The 27,913-nt window shown below is 34.7% G+C and overlaps 2 protein-coding genes across 10 annotated transcripts in view; both read right to left on the bottom strand.

Annotated features, from left to right (window-relative positions):
• Positions 1-310: 310 nt before the first annotated feature.
• On the bottom strand, positions 311-3,705 carry lin (protein lines homolog). The gene has a single exon (XM_089093429.1). It carries the CDS (start codon positions 3,703-3,705, stop codon positions 1,831-1,833), a length of 1,875 nt encoding a protein of 624 aa, XP_088949555.1. The 3' UTR covers positions 311-1,830.
• A 16-nt stretch (positions 3,706-3,721) lies between these two features.
• Positions 3,722-27,913, bottom strand: part of LOC148949415 (uncharacterized) — a 159,799-nt gene continuing 135,607 nt past the window's right edge. For all 9 annotated transcript variants that reach the window (XM_089093439.1, XM_089093435.1, XM_089093437.1 and 6 more), the window contains 3 exons: positions 8,090-8,305; positions 5,593-5,793; positions 3,722-3,916 (listed from right to left, as the gene is read on the bottom strand). In XM_089093439.1, coding sequence (XP_088949565.1) covers positions 3,722-3,916; positions 5,593-5,793; positions 8,090-8,305 — 612 coding nt within the window. The remainder of the gene's footprint in view (positions 3,917-5,592; positions 5,794-8,089; positions 8,306-27,913) is intronic.

Here is a 27,913-nt window from a genome sequence, read left to right as displayed (position 1 = left end):
AAGACTAATCGAAATAATAGTTACCATTCCTGAATCAGCTACAAATGACAGTTTCGTTAGCCAGTTTTTTTTTCAAAACGTGTTTCTAGTGGTTACTATGGACCGTGGTTCGTTCTCTACTAGGTTGCAGCTACCGTTGCAACCATGATAAAGAATTTATGTTCTTAGCCACATTTACCCGTTGCTTACTTTACAGAGCTCATCAACCTGACACCTAACCCACTAAGACCTGGCGCACGTAAGTAAATTCATTTCTAAGAAGAAATGAAAAGAAACAAGCTAATAAAATAATAATAAGATCAACTTAATCAGAGTAGAAGTTTTATTAGAAATAAGGCAAACATACAAATATAATTCAGTAAAGTTTTGATATCAGCAGGAGGTTAGTAGTACCATTCAAATAGGTAACCATTATTCACAACATGATATAACCGGGACATAGATTATTTCCCAAGAATAAGAGAAAAACAAAGGCTCCGAAAAGAAAAATACAATAAAAACAAAAAAAAATTACTACGTAGCAAAAACACAAAAATTGAAAACACTCGGGTTGTCGCAACAAAAGGAAAAGAAAGAATCAATATGCTTTCACAAAAATTTATACAATAAAGGTCGAAGATAATGAAAGCAGCATGAACTTCAAATGAAAACGGCCATGGAAGGTTTTTTAAACTGGTTTTGGGCATATTAAATGAATTTCTTTCGATAGATCCTGGACCAGACTGGAATACTAAGACTTAAATATTAATCTCAACTCCCATCCACCCGTTCTGAATTATAAAAATCCACCGTAAAATTCCACATAAATAAAAATTCTGCGATTTTAATTTGTGTTTCAGCTTCTGATGCACCCCAAAACATCTGATCATTAATTTTAGTTTCCTGTGTCGGCTTTACATAGCTGAATACTTGTATGCATTAACTTTAATGAACGAAACATTTCATCCGAACAACAAAACCAAGCTTTTTTTTGTTTTAAACACTGATCCCGTTTAATCTCATAGAATCCAAATCATTCAATCCGTTTGTCATAGCGTTATAGTTTTTGACATTATGACATAGTATACTGGAATTTTTATTCCTGGATATGAACGTGTCCATATGCCCGAAACCAAAGGGCATCACTCCATATTTTCATAATTTCGAAGGAACGCAAAAAGGGGATTTGAATGGAGAAACAAATTTCTTGAGTCAGATATGTCCATTGGTTTTAAATATGATATATTCAACGTTAGCTGATGCCATAACAAGTGTATATACATATAGTTAAATACATGGTTTTGATTTGACAACTTTGAATAAAACGATTAACAAAAAATCCGTCTTAAAATAGTTTGTATTTAAAATAGAAACTGAAGAACACAACAAGTGACAAACTTAAACACGTATGAGTGGGGCATTTATTGTTACAGTGTTGAAATGAAGGACTTATATTAAAAATTAGAAGGAAAAAAACCACACTTGACACCAAAAGCTAAAGGCACGTTTGGTAGTTGACTCGGAAATTACTCTGAACCCCCTTGCTTTTCCAGAAGCCCAAAGTTAACTCAGTTGAGAGTTAAAACCCCAAAAACAATGAGCTACAAAACCGAGTTAATTCCCAGCAACTCCTATTTTGGAGAGTCGTTCAGAATAAGTGGCTCAATGAGATAGAATATTTCCAGCAATTTCTGTCACAGCTGCTTTTGCCTATTATACAGTAGAACAGGTGATTGTTGATACCCTCATGAAAGCTGAACATACAATCGAAAAGATGAGAGTTAAGTATGGAAGACGCTCAGAGACTACCTTTTTCTTTATTGCTCTAGTTCTGTGCAGAAATTAAAAAGATCAAACAGTCTCATTACAGTCAGAATGTACACCTTCATACATGTCTTCACATTTCTGAAGGAGCTTCATAACGGGGTCAATATTATAAGGAAATAAATTTTTAGTAACTAGCCTGTTTATAGCCATTCTCAGTCGAATGAAAGTACCCATTGGTTCATCTAGACGACTAGACGAAGTTACAAATAGAGTCCAATTTTTTCTAATAAATTTTAACACCCGTAACAAATATAGCAAAAAACATGTTTCGTTTGACACAAGCAAATCTAGTAGAACGTTAGAGTCATTATGTACAATAGAAAAAAGCTGTAAAAGACTTAGAACAGGATTCAAGGACCTTTGAAAATCTGGTTGAGATTTTAAGGCATCTGAAAGGCCTGTAAAAATGTCTAAGCAGCAGAGAAGAGATTCGATGAGTTCATCGTCTTGTTCGGAGAACATTTTTGCCACCCATTCTGCCACTGGTGTTTCTGGGTGATACTCCAGAACAGCTTTAACCCGTATATCTAAAGTTTTAAATACTTGTTTCATACTTCTCGTAATGACAAGCATATCAGCTTCATCTCCAGCAGATCCAGCATCACTAAATATGGAGCTGTTCTCACTTGAGCTTTCACATCGAGTCTCTTTAACAGTAACAGCAACAGCTTTTAACGCTAGCAAAACTAACTTACGAAATAGTACATCTACATCAGAATTACCAGTCACAGATGCAACACTTTCAATACTCGTCCCACTGAAACATTCTTCGTTTCTAATGACTGGTAGCCGCTCGAGCAACCGTTCACTTTTTACATGTCGTATAACAAAATGCGCCAAATTGCATGGCTCTTCTGGCAAATAATCTTGCAATGCTAAAGTACTTCCATAACATAAAACCTCGTTTAAAAGGTTTAAAATACTTGTCCAGACTGTATCAACAACATTTCTTTGTAACAAAGGCACTAAAGTCTCAAGTCGCATATAGAACGGCTTTGTATCAATTACCGAAAGATTAGCTTTCACTGAAATTATTGATTTCCAGAGATTTAAAAAGCTAGCAACCACGGAAGCGCATTCATTAGTCCTTGCACTACCTGAAGAAATTAGAAAATGAAAATGGGAAACAATTGAATTCCAGTGTTTCCCAAGAACACGGACACATGTTTCTTTTAAGTCTATTTCATCCTGTTCTTCAACAATGTTTACTGGCACACAGCTAGCAGCTAAATCTCCTTCTTCTTCCAAAGGATGACTATCCTCATTTTGGCTATCAACACAACTTCGTAAAATATCAAACGCATGATTTAAAGTATGCATAGGTACAAAAACACCACTGACACAAGGCTTTATGCAGTCTGTAATGATTTTTTCAATTAGAATAGTTGCAGATGGCTCTGAAGCTAATCGTAACCGAGAAAATAAAGCTTGAGCACTAGAATAGCTTATGAATTTATCTGTACAGCTCAAAAGTCTAAATAAGACGCTTGACAAATCTGCTGAATGTCCAAGAGGTAGTAATGTTCTCACTTCAACTAAATTCTGGCACATCAGTCCCACATTAAATTGTCTCAATAGTTCATTATATAGCAATTCAGCAATCGAACACAACATTAAAGCTTGACGTCCCAATATACCACTTCCCTCGTAAAATGTTGTTAACACTTTACTTGGGTATATCACACGCCTTTGTAGATCGTCCAAATTATGTCCACACATACATTTTCTTATTAAGCTTCTCTGGACTGACTCAAGATCATTGATATATTCTTCCCAGTTGGGCAATTCGTTGGTCTCATTGTTCTTAGAGCCGTTATCAATTGGGGGACTAGGAGGAATCAAATCACTTTCTTCATTAACGGGTGAGCACTTTCTTCGTTTGTGCTCAGGCTCACACATTGTTTTCAACTTTATGCTATTTTACTTTCTTCCAAACTGCTACTTTAGGAATTCTCAGCTCCCAGATTTGAGTTGTTTTTGGGTAAAAGTAGGCCAGCTGATTTTGATCACCAGGGAGTGGAAAACGCTCGAAATTCTTTTCTAAGAGACAATCTATCACTTCAAAAGTAGTATCTCCTTTCTTGTTGCCTTTTCCTCCAATCCAAAGGTCCTAAAACATATTTATTCATCAGAAAAGAGAACTAAATAGAATTTCAGCCTAAAGTTCTTTTACGTTAAGCAAATTAATTGGAAAAAGAATAATTTCTTTATGTTTTTTTTTACTTTAGGGATCCATTAAATAACTCCCCCTACCCCGCAAAGCCATAAGGACAATGGAACTGCCAAATCAAAATGTGGAATAGGACAAAACTATTTACGATGATTAGGTTTAATCTGGACCTTGCCGTTTCAGAAAAAAAACATCTTTACAAAGAAATATTTTCTTAATCATTTTAATTAGCCTTCGTTACTAATTTAAGTTTTTGTTGAAAAAAAAAAAAATATTTGTGCACATCAACCTACTTTTAGACCTGTTATTCCTTTTCCATACCAATTTGTATACAAACTTATTAGTACTTGTATAAAAACAACAACGATACAAAAAATAATATTAATAGTCAAACTAAAAAAAAGGCCATCGCCAAAGACAACTGTACATACTTAGACTTTTTTGGGCTGGAGGGGGGGGGGGGGTAGTGTATCAAAATGTTTCTGAAGATGGTATTTCAAATTTTACTAGAAGGGTGAAATCCATATCAATTTAAATATTTTTAAAAACGTATACGAATCTAAGAACTTGCCCGGAGGGGGAAGGCTAGCTACCGTTTGTACAATCTACTGCCTATGTTATTGAGTGGCTTAATTTTATGCTTAAAGTGCTTAGAAAAAAAAACACGGAAAACTTATATTTTTAGGTCTTAAGTTTTCGATTTTTTTTAGGAGAGGGGGTTCTTCCTCCCAATCAAAGGAAGATATTCAATTTTGATTACCAACCATATAGGGCCAAACAAAAAGCAGGTCGTCTCCGAACGGGGTGAGAAGAGGTCGTAAGGAAAGACTTGAGGAAAAATGGAACTTCCTGGGAGGGTGTAAAGAGGGACACTATAAATACATCAAGATAGAGAGGAGCATGCGTAGCAGTGTTGGTCTCAGGTGGCTTGGACCTGCAGTGAGTTTTTAGTAGTAGTAGCATGCAATATCTAGCGATAACAGTTCATCACAACACAAACCAACTGAGGCTAGGCAGCTCATTACAGACTTATCCTCCACTCCACTCAATCCAGACTTCACCTTTTACTTCATCCCTTTTAGTTTCTACTTCCTTTAGATATCTCTTATAACCCCTTCATATCTCCTTCGAGGATGTTCTGCATTTGTTTTCTCCAGATAGACCGCCAGCATACACAATTTTTGGTAGCCTATCATCTTTCATCAGTAGGATATGACCTAACCATCTTAAGTTCTTTCATTATAGCCCTTGACAGTGGGATCGAAACACATTTTTCGTAAAGCTTTATGTTTGATATAAAGTCAAACAAATGTTTACCAAAAATTATCCTTAGGCATTTCCCAGGAAAACATCTGACAGACATATCTTCGCTTACTTTTATTTAAGCATCATTTTATTGACAGAATTTTTTTTTATATTGTTCTCGCTTTTTTTTTCTTTTACAAAAAATTATACCAGAAAATTGCAGTATTTTCATGAAAAGTCAGCACTTGGGTTAAACTAAGCTTGCCACTCTCATTCAATGCACCCTTGTATAAAAAAGTGCTACAGCACGAATTAACTCACGCTAGTTTTTAAAATATAGGCTACATGTAAAAAAATAACATGATTCATACTCTTGGTATTTTGCTCCAATTGTTAGCAGAAGCAACTACAAGGAAACCTCCGTCTACGACGAAACCACAAATATCCTCGATCACTGCTTTAGGATTTGGAAGACTCGTCAAAGAATCAGCAATGAGTACACATGCAAATTCTCCCACGTCGCTAGGCAGGCTTGACGGACTTTCTAGAATGAACTCCACTCGTTCTCGAATCTAAAAATGGGGAAAATATTTATACTGAAGGTCATAGTAAAAAAAAGAAAAGGCAAAGTTCAAGAATGAAAAATATAAAATTATTTTTCATTATATGAAAAATAATTTGAAATATGACTACAGCAAGCAACGAAAAAATCTGTTTTAAACGGAAATGTCAATCTGATAATGGTACAGTAAAACTAAACTAGCAAAAGACAATTAAAATCGTTGACGCTTTCTCATTTTCCAAAACATAAAAATAAAGCGTTTTTTTTTTAGTAATGGGATGATGACAAATCTGTTATCAATTCCTATTCTAATCCCGATTCTGACTCGAAGATTTCGTGTCAGGACTTTAGGTAGCAATGGTACCAAAGCAAGTTGATATTAGACATGTTCCTGGTGCAATAATTGACAATCATTCATTTGCTGTTTCCGAATTTAAGCTTAAAAAAAAAAAAAAAAAAAAAAAAAAAAAAATACAAAAACTCAATTGCATGTCAATTGCACAGTTTAAATCCGTTTTCATCAACGGTATAGCAAGCCAAATCACAAACATGAGTTGTGACCTCTCTAAACGGCTGTATTTTTAACATCTATTTTTTTTTCAGTAAATTTACATGCTCCTTGTGCTCAAACGGACTGTCCCTCCTAGCTCTGTCAATGATTCATATTTTAAACGGCCGTAGTTCATTCCAAGTATAAGTCAAAATACAAAAGCAGTGGGGTAGCTCCCCATCAAAGATAAGCAATCCAAAGAATAGTTAATAAAATTACATCTTCTAGTCCTAAGAGCTATAGATTTGGAAATATCTTTTCAATAAGTCACAACCGATCCCCAACTACCTCCCATCACGCAGATGTGACTCTATGGATGTGACCAAGCTGTATTTTTAGCCACGATTTCTGAGAATTCTATGGCGGTCACACTTGGAGTCTTGGTAGAGATTTCCCAGGACCTTTAGTACCGTTGTTGTCCTTAAAAAACTATGTGCTGCACTAAAAGAGACCCATTGACTAAGTTAGGCACAGGGTAACAAAGAGGGTCCTCTTTCTTCAATTTTTCTTAATACTGGAAGGCTTAGACTGGAGCCAAGCATGTATACATTTTTGTCATGCAAGGGGATAAAGTTCAAAATACAAAAAAAAAAAAAAGAAAAGAAAATTTATTGGAGTATTATAAATACTTCATATATATAATCGTACTATAATACCTCAGTGAATACCTCACACATACTGTCTTTCAATTTATCTGACTGCTTTACCGTGCCTAAATTTTAAGTTTCACAGAGAGCCATATCGTAATTTTAGACGGATCAGAGATAAAAATTTGTATATCTTCCTCCACATAAGTCAAAATTATAGGTCTATTTGCCCCCCCCCCAACAGTCCCTGAATGTTTTAAACTGATCCCCCCAGGTTATTCCCGAGATGGTGCAGATATGGTGTTTTAATAACCGGGGTATGCATGGTGTCTTTGGATTTACCCCGATACTTCAGCGCGAATAGATCCCGAGTACACAGGGACTCAAACTTTCCGTGTAAAAACTTTTCGGCAAATCGGAGACACAGCATTTTTGATCCCCACCCCTCCCTCTACACACAATTTAAAATCCATTTCCCCATGCACTCTGAAAATTTCAAATCGACCCCCCCCCTCTAGCCATTTCTAAGATACTACAGATACTGTATTTTGAAAACTCGGTTGCACGTAACAACTTTTGGTGTGCTCAGGAATGCGGGTAAATGATCCCGCATAAACGCCAAATAAGCGTTCCTTAAGAGTTCTACGACGATCGGACAGCCAAAACCAAACACACACAACTGTTCTGCTAAAACCTATTTGTGAAAAATAATTAATTTAAATAATTTAGGACAACTGCGCGTGTGGTTCAAGATCATGTCCAACCCAAAGGCATACTTTACAGAACTTGACTATCCTGAACAAAATAGTTAGCTCAAAATTTGATGTAAAAACCATTAGGGTATACGGGGGCAGATAAAGGCTAGAAGGCCCATTTGATATTGGAGGAGGGTCAAGGTGCCCTTTAATCCTTTTTGGTTCTTATAAAGAGGACTAGTATTTTCGATCTCGAATCGGAATGAGCCCCCTCCCAAGTTTCCACAACCACCCTTCCATATGAAGTAGCAAAAAAATAAAAAAAAAACGCAAAAAAGGTGAGCAACACTAGTACATTGACTCTGAAAACACCCTCCTTTTTTAATTTCAATGATGAACACCGCCGACATATATACCACACCGTTTAACTCACAGCTATAAAAAAGGAAACAAAATTAAATTTAAGCAACTCACAATATCAGAGGGGATGCTGACAATCTTGGTTTCAGTAGATCCTCCTTCAGCGGGTAGACTATAAACAATCTTTCCAACAGATTTCAAGTGAGCAGCTGCAACAAACAAATAGGGTCTTTCTTCAACACCTATTACATGCCGAAAGTACTTTGCAAGTTCAAAGCAACCACTGCCTACAGATGAATATATCTCAAGAGCTCGGTTAGGCAACAGAGGCTAAAAAATATATTCCAAATGATACCTAGAGAGTTAATAATGACAAAAATGAACTCGCACAAAGCGGATAGAGAAAAGGATCTTTACAAAAGTTCCGAATTCCCTCAAATCTTTGATTAAATCGCCCTGAAGCTGGCTACGTAAGCGTCCAGCTAGTATTCAGACTTAAGAGAAAAATTGCTCCTTACTTTCCGCTGAAAGTAAGGAGCAATGCTAAAACGTAAAATGAACAGAAGTTATACCTAATATGAGAGGGGTTGCCCTTCCAGTAGAATGGCCCCTATTGACCCCATGATTACAATACCCCTTCAAATCCCGATTCGGACACTTTTTTTTTAAACTCCCACGATCACCACGTGGTTTATGGTCCTAATAAGGGCATGGAATCCCTAGAGAGAACACGTGGTTAATGGGGTCAATGACCTCTTTCTCCAGGTGTGTTTTTTGCACGCTCTCAGCGAATGTTATGATCCAGAAATAGTATTTGTTGTTGTTTTGGACATGTACATGCTCGAGGCGAATGTCATGGTGTCCAGAAATAGTATTTGTTGTTGTTGCTCGAGCCAAATGCTATGAGTTTCCCGGAAACAGTTAGATCACGTGTTTCCCTTCTCAGCCAATCAGCGAGTCGGTTACATCCCCCTTCTCAACCAATCAGCGAGTCGGATACATCCTCCTTCTCAGCCAATCAGGAGGGCGGAAATATTAGAAAAAGAGGATTGCAGGTTGGGCTAGTTTAGATTTTTAGTTTATTATTTTATTACCTATTTAGTTTAGATTTTTAGTTTATTCTAAGTTTATTTATTACCTTTATTTTAGTTTAGTTTTAGTTTGGTTTAGTTTAGATTTTAGTTTAGTTTTAGTTTAATGTTTAGTTTATTGTTATAATTTATATTTTGTTTAGTTTTAGTTTAGTGTTTTAGTTAGTTTAGTTTAGTTTTAGTTTAGTCTAGATTTTTAGTTTTAGTTTACTTTTAGTTTAGTTTAGATTATAGTTTTAGTTTAGATACAGTTTGCTAAAGAGCTTTAGTTAGAGTTTTAAATTAGTAGCTTAGCTTGTTTTTAGTTTAGTTTTAGATTAGTGTTTAGTTTTAGTTTAGAGTTTTAGTTAGTTTAGTTTAGTTTTAGATTAGTGTTTAGTTTTAGTTAGAGTTATAGTTTAGTTTTAGATTAGTGTTTAGTTTTAGTTTAGAGTTTTAGTTAGTTTAGTTTTAGTTTAGTCTAGATTTTTAGTTTTAGTTTACTTTTAGTTTAGTTTAGATTAGAGTTTTAGTTTAGCTAGTTTGCTAAAGAGTTTTAGTTAGAGTTTTAATTTAGTAGCTTAGTTTGGTTTTAGTTTAGTTTTAGATTAGTGTTTAGTTTTAGTTTAGAGTTTTAGTTAGTTTAGTTTAGTTTTAGATTAGTGTTTAGTTTTAGTTAGAGTTATAGTTTAGTAGTTTAGAGATTAGTGTTTAGTTTTAGTTTAGTTTTAGTTTAGTCTAGATTTTTAGTTTTAGTTTTCTTTTAGTTTAGTTTAGATTAGATTTTTAGTTTAGCTACAGTTTGCTAAAGAGTTTTAGTTAGAGTTTTAATTTAGTAGCTTAGTTTGGTTTTAGTTTAGTTTTAGATTAGTGTTTAGTTTTAGTTTAGAGTTTTAGTTAGTTTAGTTTAGTTTTAGATTAGTGTTTAGTTTTAGTTAGAGTTATAGTTTAGTAGTTTAGAGATTAGAATTTATTTTTAGTTTAGTTTCAGTTAGTTTAGTTTTAGTTTAGTCTAGATTTTTAGTTTGAGTTTTAGTTTACTTTTAGTTTTTTTAGTTAAGAGTTTTCGTTTTACATATGAGTTTTAATTTAGTAGCTTAGTTTGGTTTTAGTTTAGTTTAGTTTTAGATTAGTGTTTAGTTCTAGTTTAGAGTTTTAGTTAGTTTAGTTTAGTTTTAGTTTAGTTTACTTTAGTTTTTTAGTTAAGAGTTTTCTTTTTACATATGAGTTTTAGTTAGAGTTTTAATTTAGTAGCTTAGTTTGGTTTTAGTTTAGTTTTAGATTAGTGTTTAGTTTTAGTTATAGTTATACTTTAGTAGTTTAGGGATTAGAATTTATTTATAGTTTAGTTTTAGTTAGTTTAGTTTTAGTTTGGTTTTATTTTAGTTTTAGATTAGTGTTTAGTTTTAGTTAGAGTTATAGTTTAGTAGTTTAGAGATTAGTGTTTAGTTTTAGTTTAGTTTAGTTTTAGTTTAGTCTAGATTTTTAGTTTTAGTTTACTTTTAGTTAAGTTTAGATTATAGTTTTAGTTTAGCTACAGTTTGCTAAAGAGTTTTAGTTAGAGTTTTAATTTAGTAGCTTAGTTTGGTTTTAGTTTAGTTTTAGATTAGTGTTTAGTTTTAGTTTAGAGTTTTAGTTAGTTTAGTTTTAGATTAGTGTTTAGTTTTAGTTAGAGTTCTACTTTAGTAGTTTATAGATTAGAATTTATTTCTAGTTTAGTTTTATTTAGTTTAGTTTTAGTTTAGTCTAGATTTTTAGTTTGAGTTTTAGTTTACTTTTAGTTTTTTTAGTTAAGAGTTTTCGTTTTACATATGAGTTTTAGTTAGAGTTTTAATTTAGTAGCTTAGTTTGGTTTTAGTTTAGTTTAGTTTTAGATTAGTGTTTAGTTCTAGTTTAGAGTTTTAGTTAGTTTAGTTTAGTTTTATTTTAGTTTAGAGTTTTAGTTTACTTTAGTTTTTTAGTTACGAGTTTTAGTTTTACATATGAGTTTTAGTTAGAGTTTGAATTTAGTAGCTTAGTTTGGTTTTAGTTTAGTTTTAGATTAGTGTTTAGTTTTAGTTATATTTATAATTTAGTAGTTTAGGGATTATAATTTATTTATATTTTATTTTTATTTAGTTTAGTTTTAGTTTGGTTTTAGTTTAGTTTTATATTTTTGTTTAGTTTTAGTTTAGAGTTTTAGTTTGTTTAGTTTAGTTTTAGATTAGTGTTTAGTTTTAGTTAGAGTTATAGTTTAGTTTAGTTTTAGATTAGTGTTTAGTTTTAGTTTAGAGTTTTAGTTAGTTTAGTTTAGCTTTAGTTTAGTCTAGATTTTTAGTTTTAGTTTTAGTTTACTTTTAGTTTAGTTTAGATTAGAGTTTTAGTTTATCTACAGTTTGATAAAGAGTTTTATTTAGAGTTTTAATTTAGTAGCTTAGTTTGGTTTTAGTTTAGTTTTAGATTAGTGTTTAGTTTTAGTTTAGAGTTTTAGTTAGTTTAGTTTAGTTTTAAATTAGTTTTTAGTTTTAGTTAGAGTTATAGTTTAGTATAGTTTTAGATTAGTGTTTAGTTTTAGTTTAGAGTTTTAGTTAGTTTAGTTTAGTTTTTTTTTATTATAGATTTTTAGTTTTAGTTTACTTTTAGTTTAGTTTAGATTATAGTTTTAGTTTAGCTACAGTTTGCTGAAGAGTTTTAGTTAGAGTTTTAATTTAGTAGCTTAGTTTGGTTTTAGTTTAGTTTTAGATTAGTGTTTAGTTTTAGTTTAGAGTTTTAGTTAGTTTAGTTTAGTTTTAGATTAGTTTTTAGTTTTAGTTAGAGTTATAGTTTAGTAGTTTAGAGATTAGTGTTTAGTTTTAGTTTAGTTTAGTTTTAGTTTAGTCTAGATTTTTATTTTTAGTTTACTTTTAGTTTAGTTTAGATTAGAGTTTTAGTTTAGCTACAGTTTGCTAAAGAGTTTTAGTTAGAGTTTTAATTTAGTAGCTTAGTTTGGTTTTAGTTTAGTTTTAGATTAGTGTTTAGTTTTAGTTTAGAGCTTTAGTTAGTTTAGTTTTAGATTAGTGTTTAGTTTTAGTTAGAGTTCTAGTTTAGTAGTTTAGGGATTAGAATTTATTTTTAGTTTAGTTTTAGTTAGTTTAGTTTTAGTTTAGTCTAGATTTTTAGTTTGAGTTTTAGTTTACTTTTAGTTTTTTTAGTTAAGAGTTTTCGTTTTACATATGAGTTTTAGTTAGAGTTTTAATTTAGTAGCTTAGTTTGGTTTTAGTTTAGTTTAGTTTTAGATTAGTGTTTAGTTATAGTTTATAGTTTTAGTTAGTTTAGTTTATTTTTAGTTTAGTTTATAGTTTTAGTTTACTTTAGTTTTTTAGTTAAGAGTTTTCGTTTTACATATGAGTTTTAGTTAGAGTTTGAATTTAGTAGCTTAGTTTGGTTTTAGTTTATTTTTAGATTAGTGTTTAGTTTTAGTTAGAGTTATACTTTAGTAGTTTATGGATTAGAATTTATTTCTAGTTTAGTTTTAGTTAGTTTAGTTTTAGTTTAGTTAAGATTTTTAGTTTCGTTTTAAATTAGTGTTTAGTTTTAGTTTAGAGTTTTAGTTAGTTTAGTTTAGTTTTAGTTTAGTCTAGATTTTTAGTTTTAGTTTTAGTTTACTTTTATTTTTTTTTAGTTAATATTTTTTATTTTACATATGAGTTTTAGTTAGAGTTTTAATTTAGTAGCTTAGTTTGGTTTTAGTTTAGTTTTAGATTAGTGTTTAGTTTTAGTTTAGAGTTTTAGTTAGTTTAGTTTAGTTTTAGATTAGTGTTTAGTTTTAGTTAGATTTATAGTTTAGTAGTTTAGATATTAGAATTTATTTTTAGTTTAGCTTTAGTTAGTTTAGTTTTAGTTTAGTCTAGATTTTTAGTTTTAGTTTACTTTTAGTTTAGTTTAGATTAGAGTTTTAGTTTAGCTACAGTTTGCTAAAGAGTTTTAGTTAGAGTTTTAATTTAGTAGCTTAGTTCGGTTTTATTTTATTTTTAGATTAGTGTTTAGTTTTAGTTTAGAGTTTTAGTTAGTTTACTTTAGTTTTAGATTAGTGTTTAGTTCTAGTTAGAGTTATAGTTTAGTTTAGTTTTAGATTAGTGTTTAGTTTTAGTTTAGAGTTTTAGTTAGTTTAGTTTAGTTTTAGTTTAGTCTAGATTTTTAGTTTTAGTTTTAATTTACTTTTAGTTTAGTTTAGATTAGAGTTTTAGTTTAGCTACAGTTTGCTAAAGAGTTTTAGTTAGAGTTTTAATTTAGTAGCTTAGTTTGGTTTTAGTTTAGTTTTAGATTAGTGTTTAGTTTTAGTTTAGAGTTTTAGTTTAGTTTAGTTTTAGTTTAATCTAGATTTTTAGTTTTAGTTTTAGTTTAATTTTAGTTTTTTTTAGTTTAGTATATATTTTTAGTTATAGTTTTAGTTTAATTTTAGTTTAGTTTTAGATTAGTGTTTAGTTTTAGTTTAGAGTTTTAGTTAGTTTAGTTTAGTTTTAGTAGCTTAGTTTGGTTTTAGTTTAGTTTAGAGATTAGAATTTATTTTTAGTTTAGTTTTAGTTTAGTCTAGATTTTTAGTTTTAGTTTACTTTTAGTTTAGTTTAGATTAGAGTTTTAGTTTAGCTACAGTTTGCTAAAGAGTTTTAGTTAGAGTTTTAATTTAGTAGCTTAGTTTGGTTTTAGTTTAGTTTTAGATTAGTGTTTAGTTTTAGTTTAGAGTTTTAGGTAGTTTAGTTTAGTTTTAGATTAGTGTTTAGTTTTAGTTAGAGTTATAGTTTAGTTTAGTTTTAGATTAGTTTTTAGTTTTAGTTTAGAGTTTTAGTTAGTTTATTTTAGTTTTAGTTTAGTTTAGAGTTTTAGTTTACTTTAGTTTCTTAGTTACGAGTTTTCGTTTTACATATGAGTTTTAGTTAGAGTTTTAATTTAGTAGCTTAGTTTGGTTTTAGTTTAGTCTAGATTTTTAGTTTAGTTTTAGATTAGTGTTTAGTTTTAGTTTAGTTTTAGTTTAGTCTAGATTTTTAGTTTTAGTTTACTTTTAGTTTTTTTTAGTTTAGTCTATATTTTTATTTATATTTTTAGTTTACTTTTAGTTTTGTTTTAGATTATTGTTTAGTTTTAGTTTAGAGTTTTAGTTAGTTTAGTTTAGTTTTAGTAGCTTAGTTTGGTTTTAGTTTAGTTTAGAGATTATAATTTATTTTTAGTTTAGTTTTAGTTAGTTTAGTTTTAGTTTAGTCTAGATTTTTAGTTTTAGTTTACTTTTAGTTTAGTTTAGATTAGAGTTTTAGTTTAGCTACAGTTTTATAAAAAGTTTTAGTTATAGTTTTAATTTAGTAGCTTAGTTTGGTTTTAGTTTAGTTTTAGATTAGTGTTTAGTTTAGAGTTTTAGTTAGTTTAGTTTAAGATTAGTGTTTAGTTTTAGTTAGAGTTATACTTTAGTAGTTTAGGGATTAGAATTTATTTCTAGTTTAGTTTTAGTTAGTTTAGTTTTAGTTTAGAGTTTTAGTTTAATGTTTAGTTTTCTTTTAGTTAGTTTATTTTAAGTTTATTCATTACCTTTATTTTTAGTTTAGTTTTAGTTTAGTTTTAGATTAGAGTTTTAGTTTAGCTAAAGTTTGCTAAGTAGTTTTAGTTAGAGTTTTAATTTAGTAGCTTAGTTTGGTTTTAGTTTAGTTTTAGATTAGTGTTTAGTTTTAGTTTAGAGTTTTAGTTAGTTTAGTTTAGTTTTAGATTAGTGTTTATTTTTAGTTAGAGTTATACTTTAGCAGTTTAGAGATTAGAATTTATTTCTAGTTTAGTTTTAGTTAGTTTAATTTTAGTTTAGTCTAGATTTTTAGTTTGAGTTTTAGTTTACTTTTAGTTTTTTTTAGTTAAGAGTTTTCGTTTTACATATGAGTTTTAGTTAGAGTTTTAATTTAGCACTTTACTTTAGTTTAGTTTAGTTTTATTTTAATGTTTTAGTTTAGATTTTAGTATTGTTTAGTTTAGTTTATTTTTAGTTCGGATTTTGAAGTGCCTAAAAGGGAAAATAAATACCGTTGTTCTCGTATGTTTCTTCAATGTCATAACGTTAACTAATAGCCTTTTATATTATTCACCGGAAGATATAATGTAATTTCATTGTCGAAAATGTTGGTGACTACACGTAGATCCTCGAGCGTGCTCTGATTAAGATCCAGCAAAATGTAACCGTAGGGCTTGCTAGTCGCCTGAGTGTACGCTGACAACAGAAATTTTGGAGCACCGGGGTATATCTGTTTATTGAGAGTTATGAGTGAGCTAGAATCACGAACGACTCGATAGATAATATAGATAGTGCAATTCAAAGCAAGGGTTCGCCTACATTTGCTCTGATGAAACAGATTGTGTAGAACTAGGATTATGGAAATATGTTCATGATGAGATCGGACAGTGAACAATTGTAACATTTCCTGTGAGAACTGTTCAATGGATTCAGTTAAATCATCAATAATCAGCCACGAGTTCGATTCAATACTATTGAAAACATCAAGTCCTCGTATGAATTGTATTGGTATGCTGTGGCAATAGCTTTTATTTTATCATAGGACTCTTACCAAATACTATAGCAATAGTAGATTTTTTTCGGCTTCTCCAAAAACATTTTATCGCAATTTTGAATTATTCTAGCTAAAAGTGTTGTTTTCCCTGACATTGAGGGCCCGCACAGAAACGATCTGAAGGATGTTTTAAATTGATACATGCTGTTGACAACAGCCGGACTATGACTAACTGTAAACCATATGTGTCCCATGAGTAGGTAGTAATTTTCCCATAGATCTATCCATTCAAGAACAACAAAAACAATATTTCATGGCAACATTTATTACAGCAATATGAACACTTATTCAACGTGACAAAATTTCATGGTCAACATGAAAACTCTATTTGTTCAACATGAACAATGATAACACTTTTTGTCTTTAAACACTTTTGTCCATCTACAGCACTTTTTGTACATCAACACTTTTCTGTACAACACTTTTCTATACAACAACATGAACACTTGTTCAACGTGACAAAATTTCATGGTCAACATGAAAACTTTATTTGTTCAACATGAACAATGATAACACTTTTTGTCTTTAAACACTTTTCTGTACAGCACTTTTCTGTACAACACTTTTGTCCATCTACAGCACTTTTTGTACAACACTTTTCTGTACAATAACACTTTCTATACAACAACAAAAAATACACTTGGAACAATAGCACAGTTGAACATTACATTGAATTTAAAAAATAGGGTTCCCTCCCCCCCCCCAGGGCCACGGGGCCGAAGGCCGGCCGGCCGCGGGCGGGACCCCCCCCCCCCCCCTGGGCGGCCGCGGGAAGGGACCCCCCCCCGGGCGCGGCGGTGGAAAAAAATACTTGTCATCACTGCGGCTGCTATAGGTTAGTGGATGGGTTAGGTTAAGCTAGTGAGATTGGGGTTAGTTAATTTATGAACAGGTTGAGTGGTGGTTAGTCAGATTAGGTTAATTTATCCAGACCAAGTTGATTGCGATAGTCAATGCAATCAACTCGGTCTGAAATACGGTAGTGGCCGTGGGGTAGGACAGTCACACCATTCTCGAGCACATAGACTTTGTCGGATATACATGACATTGCATTCTTTTCCACTCTCACAGTATAATTTCTATACTGTAGAGAGCGAATTGCAAGCACTTGTGCTCTCGGCACTAGGCTACTTTCTGCTCAGTCTCTATAAACGCTCATGATAAAATTTCTCTTTACAAAGTGTGTAGGTACCCGTTTACACGACTTCTTTTCTTCCCCACTCTGTGTTTCCACACACTAAAATTTGGGGCCCGGGAACCCCCCCCGGGATTACAAATCACTCCCCGTCTCTGATTTTAACATTAACAGTTGGTTGGGGGCTTGACGTTTCACCAGCGTGGGGGAGAGTGATGGATTCCAGTTGGTGAAATTCATCCGCGAGCTGATGTGCACCCCATTTCGCAAATCACCCAATAAATCCAAATCAGTCCCAGTTACATTTAACAGCAGAGAATCTGTATCAACATAGTAAACTTGAACCTCCCCCTCCCGTGGCCAATGCACCTTGCACAAATTGTAAAAGAACGACAACATGAGCTTCTTTGAAATTTCTAGTACTGAACTGCCGCCTGCTATATTCTTGATTAGAACCACATTTCACTTTCGCCTGTGTAGAAGAACCATGCCAGTCTCTATGCTCGTGAACGATGTAAAATTAGGGTCGGCAATAATTCGTGCACACTCTAGAAGGTCAGTCACAACGTCGCAGCGAGATCTATTACGAACGCTTTAACACATTTTGCCAAACGCTGAATTTAGGCGGAGCTTATACATTTCCTTCTCCACCTTTGAGTGTGCCCTAGAGCGTTTATCGACAAAGGTGTCGATAAACGTTTTCAATTAGGGTCGCTGAGTGAACTCCAGGACCCTGTGTATTTTGGTGATCTTGAAACCGTTGCTCACCATCCAATGCAAAAGCACATGGTGAACAACGATATTCTCCTTAGGGTCCAAATCAGCAATCAGTTTCTGTTTGGAGGGAGTCCAGTGCATCCCCATATCCTCAACCAATGAACGATTGTAGGGGCTCAGAGAGCCCCTGCTCACGGGCCGATTGATACAGGGATAGACAAAATCTTTGACTGAGTCGTGAAGTGCCAGCGGACTGTGACTCAACTTCAAAGAACAATCCTTGTGGCCCATTGTCCTCGATGGTGGTAATGTCGGGGAACTCACAAGGATTCTCAAGCCATTGATAGTTCCCACACGGCAAAGAGTAGTGGGACATTGCCGAGGGGTACAACGAGTTCATGTCCAAGAACACTGCATTTGACTTTGCACCGGTGCGTTGTCCGCTCGGATCGGTTGATAAGACGCGGTCCCCATGAAAAACATACCCACCCCTCATTGAACGCTCTACAAAAAGGTGCTGATCTACATCGGTGATTAGGCCTATTTCCTCCCTGCTAATTTTTAAAATTAAATCCATCACTAAATGGGGTGTGGAAAAATAATAGCCTATATCTAACCCGAACTCTGAATAGATCTGGTTTGTGTTCTTACAGACTATATCCAACAGAGTTAGAACGTCACTGGCCAAGTACAGTCTACAATAATCCCACCCATTTTTAAAACCCCCCTTGGACCACACCTTCTTGGCAAACTCATACTCCTCGGCTGTGCATTCACTGTTGGTCAGTGAATTGTAAAAAGCTTCAATTGGAGGTAGTTTCTCCTCACTTAAGCGTGCACCAGAACAGTAATAATCGTATGCGTATATACCTTTGCAGGTCAACAGATCATACATTTCACTGTCTGGAAAGTGCTGTTTAAGCAAGGGAAAGCTATCAAAATTGTCGCTTTTTTTCACTTGAATCAATTGACTCAATGCCTTGGGGAAAAACTACAGGAATCTAGAAACATGATTTTATTCCAGCACATATGCCCATTATCCACTACCTGCCATTTCAGTTCGAGAAGCAATAGCTTCTAAGCCGATTTGGGAATGATGTTGTAGATGAATGAACTATTTACCCGTGGACAATCTACTCCCCCTCCCTCCCTATGCATACGTGCCAGTGCCGGTAAAATAAATTTTAAGTCATAATTGGAATTATGAATAAAAACAGGGATAAAAAACTGCTGGCTAACATTTAAATTACACGATTGATGCGCAACCCCTCTAAAATTACTACCCCCCGAGGATATTTCCTGCCACAAATGGTCATGGTCTCTGACTTTCCCCCTCCCCCCTCTTTTCCCGTTAGTCCCCTTATCCACGTCTACAAACTTTCCCTGACAAACCCAACATATGTTTTGATTTTTAATCGCGAGACGATCCTTTGCAGAAAGCCCCATTGGATAATGGGTATTTCTCAAACGAGAAATAGCACCATTAGCCGTTTCAATTAGTTTAGTCAGTGCCTTGACCATGCACTCAGGTCCCTTATCCAATGTTTCAACTATTTCTAAAAACCGCATGGTGTTAGAATTATCTCTTTGCACGTGGCCATAGGACACTGCAATAGCCTGATATTCTTTGACTTGGTTTGGATATTGGGGGTCGTTCATCTCCACCTGCTTAGTTTCACAGTCCAAAGATATTTTGTTGCACTGGAGAAGGGTATTCTGAAAATTTTTGAAACGTAGAATGGTCCTATCCCCTGAAACCGTTTCCACTGTCTGGTAGCCGTGACGGCTACAATGCCTCATATGATTTCGCAGCTTTAGTTCAGTCCAAAATCTAGAGAGGCATGTTGGACAGTAGAAACGGGCACTCTGTTTCTTACCACCCCCCAGAACTCTACTAATGTCAGTGATAGGGTTAAAATGACCGATTGTGTTCGGTTGACTAGGTGGCATGTAAAGCAACCAAACCCAGTGTTTAACCAAATCAACTGACGGACTCCTTACGGGGAAGACCACCCCCTTATTTTTAGAACGAGTCCTATCTTCAAATTCTGTTTCAAACTGTACCACAGTAACGCCAATATTTAAATTAGCATTAGCCCTTTCAAACATGTCAATGGATCGTAGCGTTACTGGGTATTTCCCCTCTAAGCAAGAAAAAACTACAACTGGGAAATCGGAGCCGTCCTTCCCATGTACAGCCCAATAGTCTTAATTCGTCTTGGTGGCGTCATCTGCTAGAGGCTGAAAGGCTGATATGAGGAAAGTATATCTGAAACACTTTTGATCTGTTTCAAAACAGATCCGCTGGACACCACGACAACCTTCTAGATCTGGATTATAATTTAAAACTACTGACCTCTCCCCACCTGCCCCCCTCTTAAAATAAAATCTTTCTTAATTTTACAAATATTTACGCTTAAATTTTCAACAAAAAGAGCTAGAGAGCCACTGACATTTTCATTAAAGTTCTCGAGATGCGTTATAATTTGATCGACCCAATCTAAGAAAGCACCCTCAAAATTTTCTAAATTCGAATAAACCAAACGCATCTCGGAATGTACATAATGATAATAAACTTCACTTTTCCCCTCATTTAAATAAAAAACTTTTAAAACAATGGAAACCTTAATTGACTCCCTCCCCCACAACTGAATTTGATTCTCCAGAAGTGCACGAATTTTATCTACATATGCATGCACAATTTCTACAGGGTCAAAAACAAATTTTCCCGCCATAAGTGTATTAAAAGGATCACCAAACGTTGCAGTGTAAACAACTATATTATTTAAAATTTTGTTGGACAGCTGAAAATCGGGGAAAGATGTACCCCCCTCCACCGCTTCTATCTTACCCCCTCCCCCCAGGTGTTCAACAAAATAGGACGAATGCTCCACGTCATTCGATCGAAGTGGAGCTGTTATGGTATCGGAAGCCGGAGGAGGATGGTTACCTGTGAAATAATCCAAAATCTGCAAGGTATTTGGGCTCAACTCAACCAGCTCAACTGCGCTATTATATAAATTAAAAATAAAAATATCTACAAACTCGTCAATATTAAAAGGTACTTCAATGCTATCGTCCCATGTTAAATTTTTGGGGGATTCCATATTGGTCTCCTCTCCTTCTCCTACTGACGAGCAGGGGGGAGCTTGCGAGTATGGAACCAGGACAAACTGCAAATGAAAAATAGCTTATCTTAAAAGTGTTCAAATCATCCATACTGTAAAAATTTGGATTATCATTGCTTAATAAAATTTGGTTAATTCAACTGAACGTTCCAACTTAAGATATGAAATAGAAGGCAACAATTTGTTCGTTTATTTTACAAGTGTTAAAATTTTTATTTTTTTTTAGCGGCACAGTACCGCATAGCTTCTCGCGGCGCATACCTGTGGCACTTCTCGGGGCCCGCAACGCTTACCCCGATGCTTCTCGGGCCCGTGGCGCTTCCCTGACCCGCGGCGCTTCCCTCAACGCTTCCCTGACTCGTGGCGCATCCCTGTGGCACTTCTCTGACCCTGGGCGCATCCCCCGGCGCTTCCCTAACCTTGCCCCCCCGGCGCTCGCCGGACCCCCCGGCGCCGCGGCCCCCGGCCCAGTAAGTAATGCCCCAAAAAAGTTGAAATATTTATAAGTCCATACAGGTTCGGTAAACACATGAGTTTAATTATGGAGGTTAGATGAATGAGTTTGAACTTCAAAATGTTGAGAATCGTTAAGCCACTTTCCCCACACACTTCTTAGGCATTATACCGCTATATTTTGATATAATGCTCTACGCACGAGATTATAAATAATTTTGGCATCTCCTTTCCCTCTTTTGTTTGACATTAGCGGTTTTAGTCAATCAATGTTTCGCTGGCTTTTGCGGACTTTTGTGTTTTCTTAAATAGTGGATAACAGATTATCTGCAAAATTAATATTTAAGGACATTGGATTTCTATATTCTATATAAGAGCATAAAATGACACGATAGAAATATTCAGTGTAAATTAGAACGACAATCTGTGACAGATGGGATAATCTCTCCCAAACTTAGGTGAAAAAGAGCAGTCGGTGTTTCAAAGGTACCTAAAAATATATGTGATATTCAATTGTGAAAAAATAGCATTTTGAGTTTCAAAGGCGGTGATTATTAATAGAAATTACCCATGAAAAATATTCGCTTATGAGATATCGAAGCGATAGCAAAGATTAAAAAAGAGTGGTTTCCTTGCAAAAAAAAAATCACATTTAGATATCTCCGAGGGAGATAAATTTAAAACAATGGTTGGGGGGTGAGGGGTTAATATCCTGCTGCGATAAGTTTATATTGGGAATTGAAAAAGAAAAAAACATTGGAAGAAATAGATTGGTAGGAAAAAATGCTTACATTTGCATAATCCGTCTGGGCTTGGGTGCCGGATGGTCCAGGTAACGTGTGTTGGAGGGTGGACGGGGCGGCGTCGCAATGTTCTTGTGCAGATTGGACTGCGATGTTATGGGATTGCATAGATGAGCCGGCAGGGTTCACCATATTATAAGAAGCCGCCCATTCTCTTTTCGGTTTTTGACCGGACTGTATGGGGGCTGGCACTGATGGGACTGCCTCACCCTCTCTAGCTTTCTTGGAAGGAGGGGGCACGCATTCTTCATAATTGGCCTTAAAAAGAAGAGAAAAAATTAGTATCAAAATAATTTGCCCCTTTTTTACAGAAAGAAAGTTAGTACCCTCATCCATGTAATTTATCTCTTTTCAGTAAAGCAAAAAGTAAAAATTTCGCGAGAAATATATTACGCTTAGAAATCAAACGTTTTTATTAGACAATCAGTAGTCTATATCCATAGGATAGGAATCATTGTTTCTATTTTTACCATTTAGAAAAATATTAAATTTTCCGGTCTATAGGCTTTAAATTAGATCGTTAACCCATCGACCTGTAGGCCTATATTTTGCAAACATAGGCTAAAATGCTATTCAATTTACGCATAATATAAGCTTCATGCAACTCCTAAAGACTTTTCTTTCTAGCCTTGCATATCAAAGTTAAAAAGCATAGTTTTCACGCACCCCTCCGGGGAATATAAAAGAAACTTTATCGAAAGAAAGCCTGAAAAAAATTAAAAACATGCCTATATACGCAAAGTATATATTTACACATTAGTTTTCTTGTCAAAGGGTATACATATCTACACAACGAATCATCCCTCTTACTTCTCATGCAAAGAAACAGTTTGTTTTCATTTTACAATGATGGCAATAGAATTGAGGCATGGCCCCCCCCCCCTTTCACCCATGTCCTAAATATATTGTTAGATCTTAATTTGAAAATAACGAGATTTCACCGGTTCTCCAAAAAGAGATTGTATATGCCTGCGCTTAATAAATTGCAATTGTCTGCATGAAACCGTTTTAATTTGACGGGAGGAACAATCCATATGGATCTGAGAAACCTTTTACAGGAAGTGCTTTAAAAAGGGTGACAGCTAATTATAGGCCTCACATTGGAGTCTTGTGTCAAAACAGAGCGGCATTTTCATTAAAAATTGACAGAAGTCAGTAGACACTTTAAATCACATTAGAGAAAGGAATACAATAGAGAAAAGTCAAACTTTAACGAAAAGAGTATTTCTTTTTGCGAGAATTTGATTGTAAAACAGTGGGGGGGGAGGGTTAGGTTTCGAGGGTAAAAAGAATATATTTTGCGTTTTCCATTGATTATAATGATGTTTGTATGGTTTGGGGGGGGTTGGGGTAAAGGAATATATTTACGTTTTAGCTGAATATACTGGAGGATGTCCAAGGAAAATTCGTTTGAAAATAAAAATGTACTTACATTGCTAATTGCGGCTGCCAAGGCCTCAAGCTCATCAATTATGTTAATTGTTATATCCATTCTTCTTGTTTACACTGTGTCAAAATACTTTCTGATAATTGAATCACATTGCATGTCCGTTATATACGAAATCTCAAGGGTGAATTGTTATGTAACCGGGAAAACTATATGTAACAAGTCCTCTGATTGGCTGAGAATGGGGGGTGTATCCGACTCGCTGATTGGCTGAGAAGGAAACACGTGATCTAACTGTTTCCGGGACAATCATAGCATTGCCTCGAGCAACAACAACAAATACTATTTCTGGATCATAACATTCGCTGAGAGCATGTACATGTCCAAAACAACAACAAATACTATTTCTGGATCATAACATTCGCCTCGAGCGTGCCAAAAACACACCTGGAGAAAGAGGTCATTGACCCCATTAACCACGTGTTCTCTCTAGGGACTCTATGCCCATATTTGGACCACAAACCACGTGGTGATCGTGGGAGTTTTAAAAAAAAGTGTCCGGATCGGGATTCGAAGGGGTATTGTAATCGTGGGGTCAATAGGGGCCATTCTACTCCTTCCTCAACCCTCACTCCTTACGCTAAAGCCTTGAAGTTCTTTACTTTCAGTGGAAAAAACTTGTTTGTTTTTATATTTAATTTCTGTCCGGTTTTCAAACCATTCTAGGAAATACCCTTCCTCCCCACGGAAACATCTCCCCTGGAAAATGCCCCTAATTTTTTTTCGTATATTTCCCAGAAACAAATACAGTTGATGAACAATGTGCAAATTGCGTAACTATACTCAATCAAATGGCTACTAATTTTGATAGGATGTCTTTGGAGAAAAAAGGGGCATGAGAGGACGGCTAGTTGCCCAGCAACATTTTTGGTCACTTTAAAATAACACTAGAACTTTTGATTTCCGTTTAAATGAGCCCTCTCCCGATCTTATAGGACCGTTGGTTCCATACGGTACAATTAAACACGCATCTGTGATATTTCTTCTGGCAAACAATACAAAATTACATCATAGTAGATAGTAATTTGAAACTTCTAGAGTATAATTCTCTGATATGCTGAATCTGATGGTTTAATTTTCATTACGATCACTTGACTTTGGAGGGGGGGGGGGGAGGGTTTTCCGTTTTCGAAAATCAGGCAAATTTTATCAGACTCGTAAATTTTGATGAGTAACATTAAATGAATGAAGAGAAAACAAAATGATTTTTATATTTGGATTCAGCATAAAAAGCCAATTCTTTTGATGTAATTATTGTTAAAAATATTGTTTAGAGTTTTGGTTACTATTGGGCCGAGTCGCTCCTTACTTATAACTGGCTAACACAAACTATTTGAAATACACTTTCATTATATTTATTTATTCTTAATTTGTAATGCTTACATGATTCTTCTTAAAATGCATTTAAGCAATTTTCAGAAAACATCTAAACTCGAGTGCTTCTAAAACTGAAACTAGAAGTCGACTCTGTTAAATCTATTTTGACCAGAATAAAATTCGGTAGCAATCTTATTTATAAGACCTGCTTGAGAAAATAGAATACTAAAGATATGACCATAAACTTCGCTGACGGGAGGGGGGGGGGAGGTAGCTGATTAAACGTTACTAGAGATGTATTTTTTCCATTGGCCATACCGTATAGATGGTGTCGTCGTGGAAAGCTGAGAGGGGACGGGTCGTTTGGCCAAAAATTGAAAGTTCTATTGTTTTTTTGACGGCCAAAAGTGACTGTAGAGCAAGCAGTCCCCACACCTTTTCAACTTAACCCTTGACACAACCCCCCCCCCTATTGATCTCTAATATAAAAGTTTATATAAACATTTCAATCTCCAGTCCCGATTACGAAGTGCAGTGCAAATAGCCCATTCTTCAAAGTTACATTTTAGTAGAAAAGCCGTGACCCCTCAAGCTTACAACGCCCTATGTGTTCATGCTCACCCCCAAATATCTCCAACTTGAGACACAATACAGACTGTCCATCCCAAGTCGGCGCTGATAAAACGTCAACGTTGACGTTTCAGTAGTCATTTTTTTTACAGGGATAAATAGCCTAAACTTGCGGCAGCTGGAATTGAACCCTAGATCCGGTATTACAAAGCAGAGTTCAATCCACTGCGCTACCACAAGGGTTATTTCTTCAATGACATCGGATCAAAACTTCGAGAGAGCCATTTTGTTTGCAATAGTTACAATTTCCAACAAATATGCTTCCGGGGGTCACATAGTTCCCATAGTCCAAAACACAAAAGCCCTAAACTATACAAATTGCCCATTTTCCAGAGGGGGTTTGTCGAGTAAAGGTCGGCATGTCACACCTTTTTTAAAGAGGAGTCACAAAACGATTTTCTACCTGGGAGTGAGGATAATTTCCCTAGGCTTCCCAGCTTAGGAGGCGACCAAAAGGTGCTAGATAAAAAAAAAAGCTATTTTTCTGTCATACAATGCTTGGCTACAGAACTAGGTCTCAGTAGTTTGGACGAAAAGACATAAATATACGAGCTAATTGAACAGGACAGCAAACAACAACCCAGACCTAAAGGTGTTACGGGACTTGGAATATTTTCAATGAGGCAAGACCAAATGGAGTTATCCAACTTGAACAATCACAGTCAATTTGTACCCAAAAGGTTAAGTGCACGAAATACGTTTTTACATGTCCGATTGGCTCTCATTTTATAGAATTTTTATCCTGAACCAATGGAACAGTTGTTCTAAAAGGGTGAAAGTACGGAATTTTTTTTTGTCCAAATGATTTAAAAATTACAGGTTATTTACCCTGGGCCAGGAGGACATTAAGGAGTATCCTTATGTTAAGAGGGTTTAAGTTCTAAAACACGGACAAACATCTTGAAATTGATTCTCTTTTGTATTAAAAAGAGAAGTTTTTTTTTTCTACTAAAAGTAATGATCAACATTAAAACTCGCCACGAGCAGAAATTATTCCGTATATGAGGGGAGCTGCGCCTTCCTCAATCTTCGCTCTTTACCCTCAAGTCTAAAAATCCATAAGAATACTTTTCATTCAAATTACATGGTCCTTACGTTTCAATAGTAGTTCTTAAAGAATTATGACAAAAGTCAAACTTTAGCGTAAAGAGTGAGGGTTGAGGGAGGGGGTAGTTCCCCTCATACAAGGAATAATTTCCGCTAATTTTTAGATTTAGTGTTGCTCCTTATTTCAGTTGAAAAAAACCTGTTTTTTATATCTAATTTTTGACCATCTTTTTTTTTAAATTCATGCCTGAACCGAACCCCCCTACTTGTAAAAGTTTCCCCAGAAATTTTTTCATGGAAAATTATAACCGTTGAAAATCCCCCCCCCCCCAAAAAAAAAAAAATTCCGTATATTTCTCAATAACAAATACTATGTGAACAATGAGAAAATTACTTAACTTAAAGCCCTTTCCCTAGGAACCAAGGGAGGGGGGATCAAGTCATCCCCAAAGGTAAAGTTATAGTACCTTTCAGCTATGCTGAATCAAATCACTACAACAAGATTTTGATGGAATGTCCTTGAAAAAAAATGGGCGTGGGAAGGGGGGGGGGGTTAGTTGCCCTAAATATTTTTGGTCATTGAAAGAGCGCACTAGAACTTCTGATTTTGTTGGAATGAGCTCTTGACCGATCTTCTAGGTTCATTGGTTCTATACAATCACCGCTGAAAAAAAACAAAACAAAAAAAACAACAATAAACACACATCCGCGACCTTTGTTCTGGAAGAAAATACAAAATTCAATATTTTTGTATATACGAACTTGAAATATCTACAGTAGTACTCTCATGGTATGATATACGTTTTTATATCTAATTTTTGACCATTTTTTTTTTTTAATTCATGCCTGAACCGAACCCACCTCCGTGTAAAAGTTTCCCCAGAAATTTTTTCATGGAAAATTCTAACCGTTGAAAATTCCCCCCCCCCCCAAAAAAAATTCCGTATATTTCTCAATAACAAATACTATGTGAACAATGAGAAAATTACTTAACTTAAAGCCCTTTCCCTAGGAACCAAGGGAGGGGGGATCAAGTCATCCCCAAAGGTAAAGTTATATTACCTTTCAGCTATGCTGAATCAAATCACTACAACAAGATTTTGATGGAATGTCCTTGAAAAAAAAATGGGCGTGGGAGGGGGGGTTAGTTGCCCTAAATATTTTTGGTCATTGAAAGAGAGCACTAGAACTTCTGATTTTTGTTCGAATGAGCTCTTGACCGAACTTCTAGGTCCATTGGTTCTATACAATCACCGCTGAAAAAAAAAGAAAAAAAGAAACAACAAACACACATCCGCGACCTTTGTTCTGGAAGAAGATACAAATTCAATATTTTTGTATATACGAACTTGAAATATCTACAGTAGTACTCTACTACTACTACTACTACTAACAACTCACCGCAGCACCAAGCCGCCTGAAGCCAACACAGCTACGCACGCTCCTCCTCCACCCCAATCTATTCAAAGCCTTCCTTTTTACACCCGCCCACGGAGTTCCCATTTCCTTTAAATCTTTCTTTATGAAGTCCTCCCACCCCAGACGGGGACGACCTGTTTTCCGTTTAGCCCTAGATGGTTGGCCGAAAAGAACAATCTTCGGCAATCTGTCATCCTTCATCCGCAAAACGTGCC

The sequence above is a fragment of the Artemia sp. Qi Xiang Cuo genome, chromosome 8, assembly GCF_049724085.1.
Source record: "Artemia sp. Qi Xiang Cuo chromosome 8, ASM4972408v1, whole genome shotgun sequence".
NCBI lineage: Eukaryota > Metazoa > Arthropoda > Branchiopoda > Anostraca > Artemiidae > Artemia > Artemia sp. Qi Xiang Cuo.
Note: the sequence above shows the minus strand (reverse complement) of the source record. Positions and strands in the feature narration are given on the sequence as shown.